The sequence below is a fragment of the Macaca mulatta genome, chromosome 7, assembly GCF_049350105.2.
Source record: "Macaca mulatta isolate MMU2019108-1 chromosome 7, T2T-MMU8v2.0, whole genome shotgun sequence".
Taxonomy (NCBI): Eukaryota; Metazoa; Chordata; class Mammalia; order Primates; family Cercopithecidae; genus Macaca; species Macaca mulatta.
Window position 1 is genome coordinate 52840119 of NC_133412.1, and position 19292 is coordinate 52859410.

At 52.1% G+C, this 19292-nt stretch overlaps 2 protein-coding genes across 30 annotated transcripts; one reads left to right on the plus strand and one right to left on the minus strand.

The window, feature by feature from the left end:
* Positions 1 to 437: 437 nt before the first annotated feature.
* Positions 438 to 9032, plus strand: MPI (mannose phosphate isomerase). 10 transcript variants are annotated; one of them, XM_077939940.1, is made up of 8 exons: positions 438 to 597; positions 834 to 1050; positions 1778 to 1994; positions 3057 to 3198; positions 3536 to 3718; positions 6991 to 7164; positions 7848 to 8056; positions 8349 to 9032. In XM_077939940.1, the coding sequence occupies exons 2-8, from the start codon at positions 953 to 955 to the stop codon at positions 8565 to 8567; spliced, it is 1242 nt and encodes a 413-aa protein (XP_077796066.1). In that variant the 5' UTR covers positions 438 to 597; positions 834 to 952; the 3' UTR covers positions 8568 to 9032. The 10 variants fall into 10 exon arrangements, with proteins under 10 accessions (XP_077796066.1, XP_077796067.1, XP_077796065.1 ...); XM_077939941.1 differs by having other exon boundaries at positions 1794 to 1994; XM_077939939.1 differs by having other exon boundaries at positions 923 to 1050.
* On the minus strand, positions 1316 to 18465 carry FAM219B (family with sequence similarity 219 member B). 20 transcript variants are annotated; one of them, XR_013395243.1, is made up of 10 exons: positions 18178 to 18414; positions 17869 to 17956; positions 16738 to 16815; positions 16263 to 16311; positions 13679 to 13803; positions 12973 to 13081; positions 12268 to 12376; positions 11597 to 11701; positions 9953 to 10051; positions 1316 to 3582 (listed from the first exon to the last, which is right to left on the minus strand). XR_013395243.1 is itself a non-coding variant. In XM_077938638.1 (6 exons), exons 1-6 carry the CDS (start codon positions 18389 to 18391, stop codon positions 13051 to 13053), a joined length of 585 nt encoding a protein of 194 aa, XP_077794764.1. In that variant the 5' UTR covers positions 18392 to 18414; the 3' UTR covers positions 11093 to 13050.
* Positions 18466 to 19292: the final 827 nt, after the last annotated feature.

The window sequence follows — 19292 nt, forward strand, 5'->3', positions numbered from 1 at the left end:
ATCCGCCCGTCTCGGCCTCCCAAAGTGCTGGGATTACAGGCTTGAGCCACCGCGCCCGGCCCAGACAGCCTTTTAAATTCTGCAAACTGCCTCCCACTCCCACCTGCCCCCTTACTTTTTGTGGCCTTGACCTTTCAACACACTACATGATTATTTGTCTGTCTTGCCTTCACCAGAATGTAAGCGCTCTACAAAGGCAGAGGGAAGACTGTCTTGCTCTCTGATGTATCCTCCAGCCCTTAGAACAGTCCGTGGTACTTAGTAGGCTTTCAGTACATCTGTGCCCGGCGATGGAAAGAATGAATGAATACTAAGACCGAAGATCGCGACCGTAAGCCTCTGGGCACTGGTGCCCCGGGGCCTGGCGGAACGCTCAGGGAACTACATTTCCCGTGAAGCTCTGGGCGCAGAGGGCCGCGCGGACTGCCGGGAAGGACATACGTGCTTAATCCCGGTGCAGGGGGCGAGCATGGCGGCTCCGCGAGGTGAGCCGTTGGCCGGGGTGTTGGCGAGTGTGTTGGTGGCGCGCGTCCTGGGGACGACTCCCGGCATGATCGGCCAGGTTGAGTCCGCTCCTGGCGCTCCGCGGAAAGATGGGTGGGTGCCGGGTAGAGGTGGGGCCACCTGCGATGGGGACTGACCTTCGAGGGGAGGGGGCCCTTCTAGACGTCGTGCCGTGGGATAGGCACCTCCTGCTCCCTCCCCGCCACCCCGCCTCAGATCAGCACAGGGTCCTTACTGCTGCCCATCTGACAGTTGGGAACATCGAGGCCTGCAGCTGAGGGGGGGTCTCATCCAACAGCCTACAAACCCCTTATTTACTCTGTCGCCAGTGAGCACCCCCGGCTCTTGCCTGGTTTCCTGGGACACTAGGGTGAGGCCTGAGGAGCGGAGTGGCAGCTGACCCTGTCTGTGCCCCTAGTATTCCCACTTTCCTGTGCGGTGCAGCAGTATGCCTGGGGGAAGATGGGTTACAACAGCGAAGTGGCGCGGCTGTTGGCCAGCAGTGACCCACTGGCCCAGATCGCAGAGGACAAGCCCTATGCAGAGGTGAGTCCCGGGCTGTATTTCAGCCTACTTTACCCGCAGGTCAGGAGAAGGGGCCTGAGGCAAGTCATAAGAATCAGCTGGGAAGGGTGAGGCAGCAAGGAGGGAGGAGGCCCACTTGGCTCTTCAGGCTAATGGACTAGATAGTGTTACCAAAAAGAAGAGTGTTACCAAAAAGAAGAGAGGTTTTGTCATAACAGGCTGGGATTTCCAGCACTCTCCTTCCCCCAACCACTCTTAGCACTTAGTGAATTTTAATTCAGCCCTCTTTGACAATTCAGTTTTTTTACTTTGACTGGTTTTTTTTTGCATTTTTATTAACCTAAAATATTTCTCCTGCCTATTTAATGAAGAAAAAGCCAAAGCATAGGAAGGCTTTCGCCTCTGCTTCTGAAACTGGAAGATGTATGTTAACCCTGAAAGAATCATTTAAGAGTTATAGTTTTTCTGCTACCTTGACAGTGCAGGTGTCATTCTCCTCTTTGGACAGACAGAGAAGCTACATCTAAAGAAGGGAAATAACTAGTCCAAGGCTCCACAGATGGCTAGAGGCAGAGTCTGGAAAAGGGCCTGGGTCTGCTGCCTCCCTGTATGTCCACGATGGCATGAACATTTGTATCCAGACCCGAGAGGCCTTTCCCAGGACTCAGTTGCCCTCTGGGGAGCACAGCATAACGGATTGGGACAGGCCAACTCCGGGTGCCAGGTTTCTCCCCCTTCCCCTCCCAAGTTTCCTGTCTTTCCAGTTGTGGATGGGGACTCACCCCCGAGGGGATGCCAAGATCTTTGACAACCGCATCTCACAGAAGACCCTAGGCCAGTGGATTGCTGAGAACCAGGACAGCTTGGGCTCAAAGGTCAAGGACACCTTTAATGGCAATCTGCCCTTCCTCTTCAAAGTGCTCTCAGTTGAAACACCCCTGTCCATCCAGGCACACCCTAACAAGGTAAAGGACAGAGTGCGGTGCAGAGGTCAGGGTACAGAAGGGCTTATGCTAACGCCCTCCCATTACTTTTACTGCCACTTTTACCTCACCCATGCCAGGCTCCTGCCCAAGGCCAAATCCAGGCTGACAACTCCCAATTTAGCTCTGCAAAGCCACATGCAGCAACTAAGTCTAAGCAAACAGCTGACCGGCCTGTGCCAGGGGAGTTTCTCTAAGCTCATTCCAAGGGGCTCGTTCCTGGTCTTCCCTCACCCAACCCAGATCTATTCATATCTGCCATTTACTAACCTGCTTTCAGGAAGAGTTCAACTTGCAGGGCAGGGCAGGGCAGGTACCCTCAGCTCCACCCCCTTGGAGTCTTCCTACACAAGCCTGAGTCCCATTCTAAGCAATTGTGGATCAAAACTCCTTCCTTCTTTTTTTCTCTGAGACGGAATCTTGCTCTGTCGCCCAGGCTGGAGTGCAGTGGCACGATCTCAGCTCACTGCAACCTCCTCCTCCCGGTTCAAGCAATTCTCCTCCCTCAGCCTCCCAAATAGCTGAGACTACAGGCACGTGCCACCACACCTGGCTAATTTTTGTATTTTTAGTAGAGATGGGGTTTCACCATGTTGGCCAGGCTGGTCTTGAACTCGTGCCCTTGTAATCTACCCACCTCAGCCTCCCAAAGTGCTGGGATTACAGGTGTGAGCCACTGTGCCCAGCCAAAACTCCTTATTTCTGGATATACCAAGTAAGACCCAGAGAAGGGAGGGATTTACCCAAAGCCACACAGCTTGTTAGTGTCAGAGCTTGGCCTGGTGTTTGGGTTTCCTGATTTACAGACCAAGCCTCTTGAAGTCTGCCCCAGCTTTTCCTTGGATTTGCCCCATTTCCCTTCCCTGGGTTGGCTGAACCCCAAGTTTCTGTATCATGCTTTGACTGGGCTCCTTGCCAGAGGTAGGCAGCCACTGCCATCCTGCGACTGGGGAGGGTGGACAGCAGGGGCTAGGTGGCACTGGTGTTCCTGCTAGGTAATGGCTGTACCCTCACCATCCTCCTCTTCCCCTGGCCACCCCACAGGAGCTGGCAGAGAAGCTGCACCTCCAGGCTCCACAGCACTATCCTGATGCCAACCACAAGCCAGAGATGGCCATTGCCCTCACCCCCTTCCAGGGCTTGTGTGGCTTCCGGCCAGTTGAGGAGATTGTAACCTTTCTGAAGAGTAAGTTGGGCAGAATGCTCAAGGCATGCGTATTGGGCCAGGGATATCTGGGAAAGCAAGATGATAGGAACAGTGGCTGAGAACAGGGGTCACATGTCACAGGCACTGAAGGGCCTCATGAAGCAGTTTTTGGAGCCAGTGGTCCAGGCCAGTGAGACCAGGCTCAGGTGTGGTTGCCAAGGGCTGGTGGTGAGTGATTGGTTTCTACTGCAAAGTTTACTTAGCATTGCTGGCTCTTTGGTTAGGGCTGGGATGGGACGGCGTCCTCCAACTCCCCACTTGTGTGGGTTCCATCTTACCATTCCTGATATGGGCCCTGGGCCTGGCCTTCCTGTAGAGGTGCCTGAGTTTCAGTTCCTGATTGGAGATGAGGCAGCAACACACCTGAAACAGACCATGAGCCATGACTCCCAGGCTGTGGCCTCTGCTCTGCAGAGCTGTTTCTCCCACCTGATGAAGAGTGAGAAGAAGGTGGTGGCGGAACAGCTCAACCTGTTGGTGAAGCGGATCTCCCAGCAAGGTGGGCATGGTTATATTACTGGTTGGGTGCAATGCTCTGGCCTGGGCTCCCCGGCAGACACCAGACTCTAGGGACAGTTCTCAACCCCCTTGCCCAAGTGGAACACTAAAAGGGGCCCAACTTAGATGACCTGTTGGCAACTTAGCATTGCTTTCCTAGTCTTTGTGGAGCAAAGCCCTTCTTAGTTGAGTGCTGCTTCCCAACTGGTCATCTTCTCCAGATGGTTGGAGGCAGACTGGCATACAAGACTCTTAGGATGCCTTCCACCTAGGCATTCTGAGATTTTCCCCAGCCCTGCAGCTGCCGTCTATGGATGGACTTGTATCTTGGGGCTAAAGAGGCAGGAAGGGGACAAGAGCATCCTCCGTCTCCTGGAAAGGCCTGATGCCTCCAGCACTCGGTCATTTGATCTTTCCTTTACCTGCTGTGTGCCCCATCTTGTGCTAAGAAGAGTTCAAGAAGTAACTGTGACAGGTGTGGTCGTGTCACCCCAAAGGTGGGGAGTCAACATAAGCAGTAAGAAACACGAAACATAACAGACTTGCAGCAATGAGCTTATGTGGTGCAGGCAATAAGTTCTCAAGATTCTTAGCCTGGCAGCCACAGCCCACACCAAGGCTGGAGTGCAGTGGTGTGATCTCGGCTCACTGCAACCTCCACCTCCCAGGTTCAAGCAGTTCCCTGACTCAGCCTCCTGAGTAGCTGGGATTACAGGTGTCCGCCACCACACCCGGCTAATTTTTGTATTTTTAGTAGAGACAGGGTTTCACCATCTTGGCCAGGCTGGGCTCAAACTCCTGACCTCATGATCCACCCGCCTCGGCCTCCCAAAGTGCTGGGATTACAGGCGTGAGCCACCGTGCCTGGTGCCACAGCCCCATCTCTAGTTGGCCCAGAGCTCTCTCTTTATTTTACCTCTACAGGTTTCCCCTGTTACCTTTGAGCCTTAGGGGACTATTTAATACCCAAGCATATTTTGTTTAGAGTGTGTGTGTGTGTGTGTGTGTGTGTTTTGAGGTCTCTGTTGCCCCAGGCTGGAGTGCAGTGATGCGATCTTGGCTCAGTGCAGCCTCCGCCTCCCGGGTTCAACCAATTCTCCTGCCTGAGCCTCCTGAGTAGCTCGGATTACATGTGTGTGCCACCACGTCTGGCTAAGTTTGTATATTTTAGTAGAGACAGCTAGGATTACAGGCGTGAGCCACTATGCTGGGCCCCTTGCCTCACTTTAAAGAAGCTTGGCTGTGCGTGATGGCTCATGCCTGTAATCCCAACACTTTGGGAGGTTGACGTGGGCGTATCACTTGAGGTCAGGAGGTCGAGACCAGCCTGGCCAACATGGTGAAACCCCATCTCTACTGAAGATACAAAAATTAGCCGGGCAAGGCAGAGGTTGCGGCAAGCCTAGATCGTGCCACTGCACTTCAGCCGGGACGATAGAGCGAGGCTCTGTCTCAAAAAAAAAAAAAAAAATGCTGGGCATGGTGGTGTGTGCCTGTAATCCCAGCTACTCAGGAGGCTGAGGCATGAGAATCAGTTGAATCCAGGAGGTGGAGGTTGCAATGAGTCTAGATCGCACCACTGCACTCCAGCCTGGGAGACAGAGCAAGACTCTGTCTCAAAAAAAAGAAAAAAAATTAAAAATTAAAGAAGTCCAACCTTGCCACTCTACCCAGGCTGAGCTCATTTTCCCGTCGTCTCCAGGACACATCTTGGCCCTCGGCACATTCTGCCTTATGCTATCTGGAGTAGTGGACTTAGAGAGATTCTCTGAGACAGAACTTTCTTTTTTTGAGACGGAGTCTCGCTCTGTTGCCCAGGCTGGAGTGCAGTGGCACAATCTCGGCTCACTGCAACTTCCGTCTCCTGGGTTTAAGAGACTCTCCTGCCTCAGCCTCCCGAGTAGTTGAGATTATAGGCACGTGCCACCACGCCCGGCTTTTTTTTTTTTTTTTTTTTTTGTATTTTTAGTAGAGATAGGGTTTCACCACGTTGGTCAGACTGGTCTCAAACTCCTGACCTTGTGATCCGCCCGCCTCGGCCTCCCAAAGTGCTGGGATTACAGGCATGAGCCACCGCGCCCGTCCAAGACATAGAACTTTCAGTGTCAAAAACTAGAAAGTCGCCGGGTGTGGTGGCTCACACCTGTAATCCCAGCACTTTGGGAGGCCTACGTGGGAGGATCACTTGAACCCAGGAGTTCGAGACCAGCCTGGGCAACATAGTGACACCCTTTTTTTTTTTTTTTTTGAGACGCAGTCTCACTCTGTCGCCCAGGCTGGAGTGCAGTGGCCGGATCTCAGCTCACTGCAAGCTTCGCCTCCCGGGTTCACGCCATTCTCCTGCCTCAGCCTCCCGAGTAGCTGGGACTACAGGCGTCTGCCACATCGCCCGGCTAGTTTTTTTTGTATTTTTTTTTTTAGTAGAGACGGGGTTTCACCATGTTAGCCAGGATGGTCTCGATCTCCTGACCTCGTGATCCACCCGTCTCGGCCTCCCAAAGTGCTGGGATTACAGGCTTGAGCCACCGCGCCCGGCCTGCGACACCCTTTTAATTCTGCAAATTAAAAAAAAACTTAGCTGGGCATGGTGGCATGCACCTGTGGTTCTCACTACTCAGGAGGCTGAGGTAGGAAGATTGCTTGAGCCTAGACAGTTGAGGCTGCAGTGAGCTATGATCGTGCCACTGCACTCCAGCCTGGGTGACAGCGAGACCCTGTCTCAAAAAAAAAAAGGAAAATTCAGGCATGTTGTTTACCCTTCATGAAACTTTTGAGTTATCTCCCTAGATTTTGAGCTCCGAGAGCAGTGGTTCTCAACCAGGGGACATTTGGCTGTCATCTGGAGGCATTTTTGATCGTCAAAACCCAGATGGGGTTGCTAGTGGCATCCTGTGAGTGGAGGCCAGGGAAGCTGCTAAACATCCATCAGTACACAGGACAGCCCCCACAATAAAGAATTACCTAGCCCAAATGTCAGTAGCACCAAGGCTGAGAAATCCCATCCTGAAAGGACCATACTCTAGCCCTTTTAGTGGCTAGTATAGTCCTAGGCATGTGAACAGTCAAGATATGATTAAAGATGGTATTTGTATGGACTGGAGTATCAAGCAAGGCTGGACCCCCAAAGGGCTGGAGGCGTGGCCAGGACAGGGCCACTTTGGCTTCTGGATTCCTGTGGCAGGGACCTTTTCCTAGGACTCCCTGGCCAATGTGGGGCTATGAACAGCACTGAGTATGCCCCTAAGTGACCTTGGGGTGCTCTGTGACCCTCAGTGGCTGCTGGAAACAACATGGAAGACATCTTTGGGGAGCTTTTGCTGCAGCTGCACCAGCAATACCCAGGTGATATCGGCTGCTTTGCCATCTACTTCCTGAACCTGCTTAACCTGAAGCCTGGGGAGGCCATGTTTCTGGAGGCCAATGTGCCCCATGCCTACCTGAAAGGAGGTGAGCCACATTTCAGCAGTGAGCCCCACTGCCATCCCTGCTGGGCCCTGTTTCCCTGTCTGGACAAAAGGAGAAGGGTGGTCAAGGAGACCCCCAAGGACCTTGCAGCTCTGACCTCTGAGGGTTCCTGAGCTCAGCAAGCAACAGCTGGTAGGGATGTTGAATGCATTTAGCATTGAACACGCCTTGAATCCTGCCACCAACCCTATGATGCCATGCTACTGATTTTAAGCCCTGCCAGTCAGTGTGGGAACCATGATTTGAACATAGACTATACTGGATCAAAGCTGTTGTTCTATGTCACAGCCTTTGTATGTCTGTCCTATCTACCCAGGGATTTTTACACTAAAATACGCATGTTGCCACAGAAGGATGCCACCTTTTTACCGTTGGCTGCTTATCCACACATGCCTCATGCACAGGATTCTGTCGTAGAAGTGGGAGACTACAGAGTTGGGGCTTCCCAACCCCCAGGGGTTAACATGGCTCCCCTCTGACAGTGACGGGTGACCTGTCACCTGTTTTTGGTATTTGATATCTCAGCCCCATTCTCCCAGAGAATACAATTCATGGAAATTTTTGCCTAACTTGGCATGGGATTCATGGAGCTCAGGTTAGGAGGCCCACAGCTGGAGAGCCAAGGCATACTTCATCAGCTTAGCACATGACGACTGTCTCTCCAGACTGCGTGGAGTGCATGGCGTGTTCAGACAACACAGTTCGTGCTGGCCTGACACCCAAGTTCATTGATGTGCCAACCCTGTGTGAAATGCTCAGCTATACCCCTAGCTCCAGCAAGGACAGGCTCTTTCTCCCGACACGGAGTCAGGAAGACCCCTACCTCTCAATCTATGACCCCCCTGTACCAGACTTCGCCATTATGAAGATGGAGGTGAGTGAGGGGCCATGATGGGTGTCCTTCATGTGCCAAGAAAATCTCTGGCAAGGGTCACGATGTAGAGGACACCTGGGGCTGGGTTTCCTGTCAGGCCCACTTGGTGGAGGGTGGCCCCAGGGCCTGCCCATTCCTCCCTATACCAGGGACCAGGCCTCTATGCTGACTGAGCCTGGGTTGTGGGAGAAGGTGGCAGAGCTCTCCTTTGTGCCTTGGGGACTGTCCTGGGCCCATGAGCTGATGAGAGCAGAGTCTGAGCTGCATTGCCTTATCGTTTCTTCCTGCCCAGGTCCCTGGCTCTGTCACTGAATACAAGGTCTTGGCACTGGACTCTGCCAGCATCCTCCTGGTGGTACAGGGGACAGTGATAGCCAGCACACCCACAACCCAGACACCAATCCCTCTGCAGCGTGGTGGCGTGCTCTTCATTGGGGCCAATGAGAGTGTCTCACTGAAGCTTACTGAGCCGAAGGACCTGCTGATATTCCGTGCCTGCTGTCTGCTGTAGAGGCTGCAGCCTCCCTAGCTCTCCTCTGCCAGCCACCCTAAATTCCAGCCAGCCTTGCCTCCTGAGGCCCAGCTCAAGCCCCCTTCCTTGCTCTGGACTCCTTAGGTATATCCTAGAAGAGCTGGGGTGGAGGAGGGAGCGTGAAGATAGTGACTCCTGAACACAGCCAGGTAGAACCATCTTTGGGGATGAAAGGCCTGTGTAAGGGGTCTGATACTCCCCTTGTCTTCCCTCTCTACTCCTCACTACACCTGAGCCAGGCTCTTGCCAACTCTGTTCCAGCCTATGGCTTTAGGCTAGCTGGTAAAATATGTGACCCAGCCGGGTAATTTCTAAGAACAGGGTTCTAGTGCTGGGACTGCCCATTTCCTCAGCTGCAGAGGAGGAAAGGGAAAGGGTAGGCCTGTGGACTAACACTGTTTACACCCTTTTATTCTGTCAAAGCAATTAAAGGTCACTTGTGTCGAGGCTGTGGAGTAATGAGCACTCAGCCTTTGGGGTACCTGTTCTAAAGTGGGCCAAAAGAGCCCTCCCTGCATGATGCCCCAGTTTTTGCTTTATTCCTACTTCATACAGCTTCCTGGGGGTGGGCAGGCTACACTCCAGAACGCTTGTATGGGAAGGAGTGGGAGAGGAAGCCAGCTTTGGTCTCAGAGGCACAGCTTGCAAGCAGCCCTACACAGAGGTGGCTCAAAGGATACACCAGTCACCAGTGCAAGACTCTTTGCTCCTGTTTTTCTTTTTCTTTTTTTTTTTTTTTTTTTGAGACGAAGTCTTGCTCTGTCGCCCAGGCTGGAGTGCAGTGGCCGGATCTCAGCTCACTGCAAGCTCCGCCTCCCGGGTTCACGCCATTCTTCTGCCTCAGCCTCCTGAGTAGCTGGGACCACAGGCGCCCGCCACCTCGCCCGGCTAGTTTTTTTTGTATTTTTTTAGTAGAGACGGGGTTTCACCGTATTAGCCAGGATGGTCTCGATCTCCTGACCTCGTGATCCGCCCGTCTCGGCCTCCCAAAGTGCTGGGATTACAGGCTTGAGCCACCGCGCCCGGCCTGCTCCTGTTTTTCAATTGGCCCTAGAGAAGGGGTCAGCAAACCAGGCAGGCAGGCCAGTTCTGGCCATACCTGTTCATTTCCATATGGTCTGGCTGCTTTCAAGCTACAGTGGCAAAGTTGAAGAGTTGCACTGGACTATACGGCCTGCAAAGCTGAAACTATTGATCGTCAACCACTTCTCTAGAACATACTCAACTGTTGCAGATTACAGGGACTCAGGAACCGAATTAGACAATTTTCACGGTGAGGAGAAGCCCAGTTAGCTTTCCTAAACTGGCAGGAAGTGCGAAGGAGGGAATCTCTCCCAATGCCCTGCTCCAGGGGTGGGACACACCTGCAAGAAGCTGTCAGCTGTCTGCTGCTGCTGAGGTTTCTGACCTGCAATCGTAGATCCTGTCACAACAGGCTAATCACTTAGTCCACTGGCTCCTTCCTGTGGGATAAAGGTTTAAATTCATACAAAAGAATCTTTCTGGGCTTCTGCCCACACTAGAGTCCCTATACAATAGAGTCCCAGGAAACCACCTTCAAAAATCTCCTGGGTTTTGGCCGGGCACGGTGGCTCACGCCTATAATCCCAGCACTTTGGGAGGCCGAGGCAGGCAGATCACGAGGTCAGGAGATCGAGACCATCCTGGCTAAAATGGTGAAACCCCGTCTCTACTAAAAATACAAAAAAATTAGCCGGGCGTGGTGGCGGCTGCCTGTAGTCCCAGCTACTCGGGAGGCTGAGACAGGAGAATGGTGTGAACCCGGGAGGCGGAGCTTGCAGTGAGCCAAGATCACGCCACTGCACTCCAGTCTGGGCAACAGAGTGAGACTCTGTCTAAAAAAAAAAAAAAAACTGGGTTTTTTTTGCCTCCAAATTTTCTTCAGCTAAAGAACAATAAATATGAGCTGGAAAGAAAGGTTCTGCTAAAGGGAACCCATTCTATAGAAGTGACTTGCAAGGGCCTATTTCACTCATGCTGTCCAATGAAAGAGGCCTGAAAGTTGTACCCACTGGGAACAGCAGAAAGGGGAGGGAGTTTCCAGAAAGAATTGCTGCAGTCAGCTAATTAAGCTATTTCTTCATTTCACGATATCCAGGATATTCTTTTTTTTTATTTTTATTTTTTGAGACGGAGTCTCGCACTGTCTCCTGGGCTGGAGTGCAGTGGCACGATCTCAGCTCACTGCAACCTCTGCCTACTGGGTTCAAGTGATTCTCCTGCCTCAGCCTCCCGAGTAGCTGGGACTACAGGCGCCTGCCACCACGCCCAGCTAATTTTTTGTATTTTTAGTAGAGATGGGGTTTCAGTAGAGACGGGGTGACAGGATCTACAATTGCAGGTCAGGTCAGGCTGGTCTCAAATTCCTGACCTCATGATTTGCCTGCCTCGGCCTCCGAAAGTGCTGGGATTACAGGCATGAGCCATCGTGCTCGGCCAAGGCCTTTCTTTAAAATCCTGCTGCAACACAGACACAGCTCAACTAGTGTGATTGCATTTATTCTTATAAAGGTACAGAGCTGTAGAAGTACAAGCCAAGAGTTCTGCAGAGTAGTACATAAACACCATATGGTACCACTCCTGCTGGGAGGTAAGCCTGGATACACCCTTCTCCCCAGGAAACTGTCACCTGCAGAACACCCAGCACTCAGAATTAAGGCAGTTTGGCCCTGGGCACATTGGTGGTATTTTGGTATGTGGCCACTGGCCCTAAACAACTGACCATTTCTACCCTGCCTCACTGTACTCTCCCACCAGGTCCATCCAGCTTCTTCTACAAGTTAACACCCTCCTACATGGGGTCAGCCAGCTCAGAAACCTCTTCTTCAGGGACAGCTGCTGCTGAATATGCCAGAGTTGATTATTACAACAACAATGAAGAGGGCCTTGGTTTTGGGGTCCTACCACCCTCACCCCTAGCAGCTGCTAAACACCCAGGCCACTCTGCCCTGACCACCTCCCTGACAGAGATGTGGGTCTATACTTACCTTCCACAGACACCTCCCAGCACGCACTGGGGTCCCTCTACCCGCGCCGATGTCTTTCTTTACACTGTGCTACATTTGATCCCTTTCCACATGTGCACTTCACCTCTGCAGACACAAGAAAGGCCTGGACATGGTCTCTGCAGATGGGGAAGGGGTTCTGGATGGAGATGTTTTTGCTCTCTACAGGCATTTGCACAAAGTGCTCAGAATGTTGGCCACCTGCGTGGAGCTGCAGAGTCCCATTCCAGAACAGAGTAACCATCTGCCTCCTCTCTTCCCAAGACCCCAAGATGGCATGACTCTTGTCTCCGTCCTATCTCCCTGCTGCGATGCTGCTAGCTGGTAGAGTAAGTCAGCCCCTAGATACTGTATATTCCTCTCAACCTTGGTTTGAGAAAAACACAAAGATAGATGTCCATCAAGCACTCACAGGATTACCATTGTGAGGACAGTTGTCAGACAAATAACAAATAAGGCTGTATCTTTTTATTAGACTTTCTCATCTTCCAGTCACCCCTTGTGGTAGAGCAAAAAGAGTGTGTTGTCCCTCATATGCCTCTAGTGGTCACAGGACCACTAGGGAAAGAGAGTGGATACTTTTCCATGTAGAACCTATACCCCAATCCCAACTATTGGGCTGGGAACCCTGTCTATGCCCATTCAAAGCTCACCTTGTGGGCCTGGGAGGTTGAGGCTGCAGTGAGCTGTGAATGTACCACTGCACTCCAGCCTGGGTGACAGAGACCCTCTCTCCAACAAAACAGAATGCTCACCATGGTTCTGAGTGAAGCCAAAAAAAAAACCTGTTGGAAAAATTCTAGAAAGAGGCTTGGTACAGCAAAATTATGCCTGTTCCTGCTGTTTGGGCTGGGGGCTGAAAGAGGCTGTGTTACACCCAGAGGTCTGCTTAAAGCCCAATCCTGAGTATCCAGTGAGGCCCATGCTGTGACCAGAAGAATCTGGCAATAGAATGGTCCATACCGCAGTGAAGGGAGGCCCTCTACACTGGTGGACTGATTTCCTCAGGCAAGGGTCTAGGAGCTGGCTTAGGTCTCTCCTACCCTTCCTGTCTGTAAGCCTCAGTCTAGGACAAAGCCCACACAGCTGTATACCCACTCTCATCCATTGCTACTTCTCAAAAGTTTAAAAGCTAAACAAATAGGAAGGCACCAGACTGCTCCCTGTAGCTCCCTCTGCTGGTAATAATAAAAACTGCAGGCTTCTGGGGCCAGCCCCAGTACCTTTGACCCAATCTTTAGCTCAAAGACTGGGTGACGAAACTCACCAAGACCAAGCAAATACAAATAAATAAATATGAACATGTCGGAAGTTTTTCTCCTAACTAGGGAAGGGCGAACCAGAATCACTAAACTCACCCAGACAGTTGGACCAGTTGGGGATACCCCAGGTCCGAGGATTCTGGAAGCCAGGATCCTGCTGTGTCATTAAGCAACCTATGATCCATCATAGTTAGACAGGTGCAACCTGAAGAGGGACAAAAGGACTAACTTTATGCTCTCTTGAAGGACAAGCCTGCAAGCCATCTTAGAGCTAGAAATAGAGCAAATGGAATTTCTCGAACTGGTCTCAAACAGTTAAATTCTTTTTTGGATTGCCAGCTATAATAAACCATAAAGTGCTATTTTCTGCCTCCATACAACACTATCTAGCACAGCCTGGGCACAAGAGCTCCCTTTTTGCCTCCCTGAAGCACTATGACAAATACCAGTCAAGCTGTCTGCAAGTGTTTTCCTTAGCCACCTTTGTCACCCACCATAAGAACCAGTATTCCTCTGTCCTGCCCTTATTAAAGTGACTTCTCCAAACTCTGCTCCAACAGCAGAGGAAAACTGCAGAATTCCACCTATCAGCCGACAGCCCAGATGGGGGTCTTTGGCCTGAGAAGCAACAGGTAAGGGCTACCTGCAGGTTACTTTCTAGGGGTCAGCGACTCCAGTGCTCACTGCACTCTGTGAGCTATGAGTGGCCAACAGGGCTCTGTAGGCCTCGTGGTGAGCAGGGCCTATCTTGGAGGGTAATGTCTACTGGAGGGTACAGGAGGAAGAGTCCCCAAGACAGCACCAGCAGCAGGAGCACGCTGAAGAGGCCATGGGCTTAGGGGGGATGAGGTCCAAGTCCTCGTCATCTGGAATCTCATCCAGGTGATACCCATCCTGAAGCAGCTGCCGGCTCACGTCCTGGTTCACCTGCTAAGAGAAGGAGAGGAGGGAACTATAGGCCAAGATGCAAAGCAGAAATAACTGCTACTCAAAAGATAGGCCCACATTCCCTTACCAGGGCTTCCTGTCCATGTCCCATCCCAGGCCAACCCCAGATATCCCAGGACTACAGGAGGAAGTGCCACCTTCTCCTACTTGTGCCTCAGTCAGCAGTAAGCCTTAGTACTGTCCAAGCTTCACTGTCACTGACCCCCAGGGGATCTGTTCTCACTAAATCCTGAGGCATTCATAAAAATTATCAAGTTCCCAATTATGTTTGAAATCAGTGCTCTGACTGTTCCCACTGGGAACCCAGACTAGTCCCTATCAAGGCTGAAAAATATGGGATAATGATAACAGAACAATGGGCTACCGTAGCAGAACATGGGTTACAGAGGAAGGGGGTGGTGAGCAGCTTTTTCTACACACTGCCAGTTAGACTTAGACTTATCCTTTGATGCCAGCAGAGCTGGGTCCCTACAAAAGTGGAATCTGTTGGTTGGTTTCATCAGTTCACTGAGCATAAGAAAAATAAGGCTGGGTGTACGGTGGCTCATGCCTATAATCCCAGCACTTTGGGAGGCCGAGGAGGGTGGATCGCAAGGTCAGGAGATCGAGACCACCCTAACACGGTGAAACCGCGTCTCTATTAAAAAACAGAAAAAATTAGCTGGGTGTGGTGGCGGGCGCCTGTAGTCTCAGCTACTCGGGAGGCTGAGGCAGGAGAATGGCGTTAACCTGGGAGGCGGAGCTTGTGGTGAGCTGAGATCACACCACTGCATTCCAGCCTGGGCAACAGAGCGAGACTCCATCTCAAAAAAAAAAAAAAGCAGGCTGGGCACAGTGGCTCATGCCTGTAATCCCAGCACTTTGGGAGGCCAAGGCGGGTGGACCACTAGGTCAGGAGATCGAGACTATCCTGGCTAACGCGGTGAAACCCCGTCTCTATTAAAAATACAAAAAAAAATTAGCCAGGCGTGGTGGTGGGCGCTTATAGTCCCAGCTACTTGGGAGGCTAAGGCAAGAGAATGGCGTGAACCCGGGAGGTGGAGCTTGCAGTGAGCTCAGATTGCACCACTGCACTCCAGCTTGAGCAATAGAGCAAGACTCCGTCTCAAAAAAAAAAAAAGAAAAAGAAAAAGACATGAGGCTGGGGAAAGTGTAAGACTTCCTCTTAGACACAATCTTTGACACTCAGACATTTAAGGACGACACAATTTGCAAACTGCTGTATTCTGTGGCAGAAACTCAGAGATTAGCCAAGACTTCCAGGAGAGTAAGAAAAGCCAGTGGTGTAGAGTCAGGTCCCCAGCACTTCACCTGTCAAAGGGAATGAGCTGCAAATGCCAGGATTTTACATCCCTGTGTTTCTATCTGGGACAGTCACTCTGGAAGAACGTCCACATGGCTATCCCAGGAGTGTTTTAGCCTGAGTTTTCTTTTTTTTTTTTTTTGAGACAGAGTCTCACTGTATCGCCCAGGCTGGAGTGCAGTGGCTCACTGCAAGCTCCACCTCCTGGGTTCACGCCATTCTCCTGCCTCAGCCTGCCGAGTAGCTGGGAATACAGGCGCCCACCACCACGCCCAGCTAATTTTTTATATTTTTAGTAGAGACGGGGTTTCACCGCGGTCTTGATCTCCTGACCTCGTGATCCGCCCGCCTCGGCTTCCCAAAGTGCTGGGATTACAGGCATGAGCCACCGCGCCCAGCCTAGCCTGAGTTTTCATAGATGGAACAAATGAAGAAACAGAAGTTGTTTGGTCTGGAAGAAAGCAAGCTTGGTAGAAGATGGGCAGGGGAGAGACAGAAATGCTGATCTCAGAGAGACTAGAGTTGCTGTGTGACATAAGAAAGCAGGTCAAGGACCAGTGGACCCATTCAGATTAAGGAAGATTTATCTAAGAGCTACTCAAACAAAAAATTGTGTGTGTGTTGAGGGAAGGGTGGGTAGCAAGGCTCCTTGGAGGTGGTGAGTACCCAATTACAAAAAGCATTCAAGTAAGCACAGACTAGTAAACACTTAGCTGGGATCTATCAAAAGGATTCCTTTTCTAAGCTGTGGCCTAGAATACTTTATTTTAGAGTCTTATTTTAGAGATAGGGTCTTGCTATATTGTCCAGGCTGGTCTTGGAACTCCTAGACTCAAGCAATCCTCCTGCCTCAGCCTCCCTGGTGGCTGAGACTACAGGCATGTACCACCATACCCAGCTTACATGACTTCTGAGATCATTTCTAGCCCTGAGTCTATATGGTCTCCTCGATTCTCAACAGCCCTCCTTGGTCACCTATACCTCCACTGGGAGAAGAGGGCAGAGTGGAAGACTGTAGAACAGCCCAGAAGTCTGGCACAGTACTGTGCTGACAGCGGGCACCAAACAAGCATTTGACAGTGGTGGTAATGCTGCCTGCAGCCTGGCCCTGCGCAGAAAGGTGCTCTGGACTTGCCTCTGCAGAGGAATACCCGGAGGAGTATCTGGATTCCAGCTCCCCATCACTAGGAGAAGAGGAAAACAGTCAGTTTAGGGAGGTACCTGTGGCGCATGACTATAAATCATAAGGTGGAGAGCATGCAAGGGCATCTGGAAAACTTGTGAAGCAAAGGCCTTATACAACAGAACTCAAGCCCGAACAGGGTTCCCTCAATGGTTCTGGCAGGAACAGGGTCACTCTCACTAACAACGCAGACATAACAGGGCAGGATGATCCACTGGACATTGGTGCTCCGAATTCTAGAGCAGCATGATTTACCTATGAGTCTTCTAACCAAGCCATCCTGGGAAGGGATATTGTTCAGAAGAGAACAGCCCTGGAATATACATGAAGGGCCTTGGAGGAGACAGGGAACAAGCAAAGGCATCAAGCGATCTTCAGTTCCAGCCAAGCTGCTTCCCAAGGGGGTATTTCCAAGGGGAGCACTCACCTGTCAGAGTCGAGGGACACCAGGTTTTCATCTGGACTCTGGCTAAGAGCAGTATAGCCCTTGTTAAACTTCACTGACCTGAGGGGAGATGGGGGAGAAGAGACCAAGCATAGATGAAAGCATAGGCATTTCACAGGGATAGCCAGAGTCCTTGCCCTGAAGGAGAAAGAATTGACTGCACTACTGACTTGCCTTCTCCCTGGTCACAGCCACCACCACCTGCAGCTCCATGTACCTGGCTACAGTGCCTCAGAATGTGTACGTCCTCATTCTTTTTGTTTTTGTTTTTGTTTTGGAGACAGAGTCTGGCCCTGTCACCCAGGCTGGAGTGCAATGGCGCCATCTCGGCTCACTGTAATCTCCACCTACTGTGTTCAAATTATTTTCCTGTCTCAGCCTCCCGAGTAGCTGAGACTACAGGTGTGCCCAGCTAATTTTGTATTTTTAATAGAAACAGGGTTTCACCATGTTGGCCAGGCTGGTCTCGAACTCCTGACCTTAAGTGATCCACTCGCCTCAGCTTCCCAAAGTGCTGGAATTACAGTCGTAAGCCACCACGCCCGGCCTGTATTATACTCCTATAGGTCTTGGAAAAAAGCACACCTCCCCTTGCCTGAACTAGGAAAAGCACCCTCTCCCCACTTATTTAATCAGAGGACACAAAAACTGCAAGCCTTTGGGTAAAGGGTTAGGGTTAACCTTCACTTCTCCGAGTTTCAACCCTCATCTGTAAAAGGAGGCATTGAATAAGGTTCTATTCAGCTCTGAGAGTTTACTATTCTGTTGAAAACAAACAAACAAAAACAGGTCTAGCCGTTCCCATACTGCTCTTCGTCCTCATTCCTGGGGACTCCAGCCACCATTCTCCTCCCTAACAGAGGAGGAGAAGGATAGTGAATGAGCCCGTGCACTCACAGAACTCCCTTATTCCGAAGCTCTTTCTCTGATCCTGTCACATACTTAAAGGAAAAGAGATTGTTCCTCTTCCCATTTTAAAGATAGTGAACCTGACAGGTTGCACCAGGGGAATCGCTAGCTCGGCCTTAAACCAGAGCACCCTGTCTCCCGTCCTGGGGATTAAAGCCTTCTCTAAAACTGCTAGCACAGAGGAGGTGTGGCGCCTGCTGAGACCTTTTCCCTGAAGAGTCTGGGCGGTTCGGCGAGGCCCCCAGCATGCCTTTTCTCCGCAGAACGGCCTTGGCCAGGTCCCGGTGCTTCTCTGGAAGTTAAAGGGCCCGGGTCAGCCGGGTCTTCCCCACTCCGCAGCGTCTCCCGAAGGCTGGGAGGCCGCTCTTTCCGAAAGGATTTTAAGGGGCGGGAGCAGGCTGCAGCTAACCCCTTCCCTCCGGGGCCGAGGCCCAGCGAAGCTCCGGAGTCCGCCCTGGGGACGCGGCCGCCCGCCCAGGGACAGACCTCTCACGACCATCGGGCCACACTCACGCAGCTTGGCTTGAATGGAGGGTGCGCGCGTCACCATGTATGGCCCCCGCTTCTCCACGGCCGCGGGGGTGCGCTCCCCCAGACGGAGGGCTCTATTACCAATCTGCCCGGAGGGTGGCCCCGCAGCTCCCGGCGCGCGGTCCCGAGCCCCGCTAGGCCGGGGTCCCGGGGTAGACAACCGCACCGCGCGCCCGCTGAGCTCCGCGGTCGCCATGGCCGGGCTCCGCCCTGCCGGATGATGCAGCCCCGCCCGTGGCAAACAAGCGGACGGCCGAGGGAGAGGCGGGCTGTCTTTTAGCAAGAGCGGTGCGCAGGCGCAGGTCGTCCTCTTCCGGAGCTCTCCGGTTCGGTAGTCTGGGTACTTGGCCCAAATATTCCGCCCTTCTCTCCGGGAGGCCGGGCAGTTCCGTTCTCGCTCTTGGGGTAGGCGGCTTGAGCCTGGTGATGGTTAGGCTCAGTTCTGCCTCTAGTGGAAATTAAATACTGATATTGTTGTGGGGCTGCGCGTGTGCGTCGGTCGGGCGCCCACAGTTTGAGTCCTGGCGCGCCGCACTCTGTACTTCTCGCAGCGTCTCCTTGGGGGTCTCCCCACATATGGAGCTGCCAGAGAGCAGACTTGAGTTGAAGAGACATGAGGACAAGCGTTATCAGCGACCTTTTCTAGCAAAAGAAAGAGGCCCCAGAGGTTAAAGAACCTTGTGAAGGTGACACACCTAGAGGCAGTAATTGCGCTGATCCATCTGACTGACGCCAAACCCCACCTTCTTTTTTTTTTTTTTTTTTTTTTGAGACAGAGTCTCGCTCTGTCGCCCAGGCTGGAGTGCAGTGGCGCAGTCTCGGCTCACTGCAAGCTCCGCCTCCCGGGTTCACGCCATTCTCCTGCCTCAGCCTCCTGAGTAGCTGGGACTACAGGCGCCCGCCACCGCGCCCGGCTAATTTTTTGTATTTTTAGTAGAAACGGGGTTTCACCGTGGTCTCGATCTCCTGACCTTGTGATCCGCCCGCCTCGGCCTCCCAAAGTGCTGGGATTACAGGCGTGAGCCACCGCGCCCGGCACCCCACCTTCTTAACACCACCAAGAGGTGCCTGTGACCTTGGACAAGACCTGACCCTCT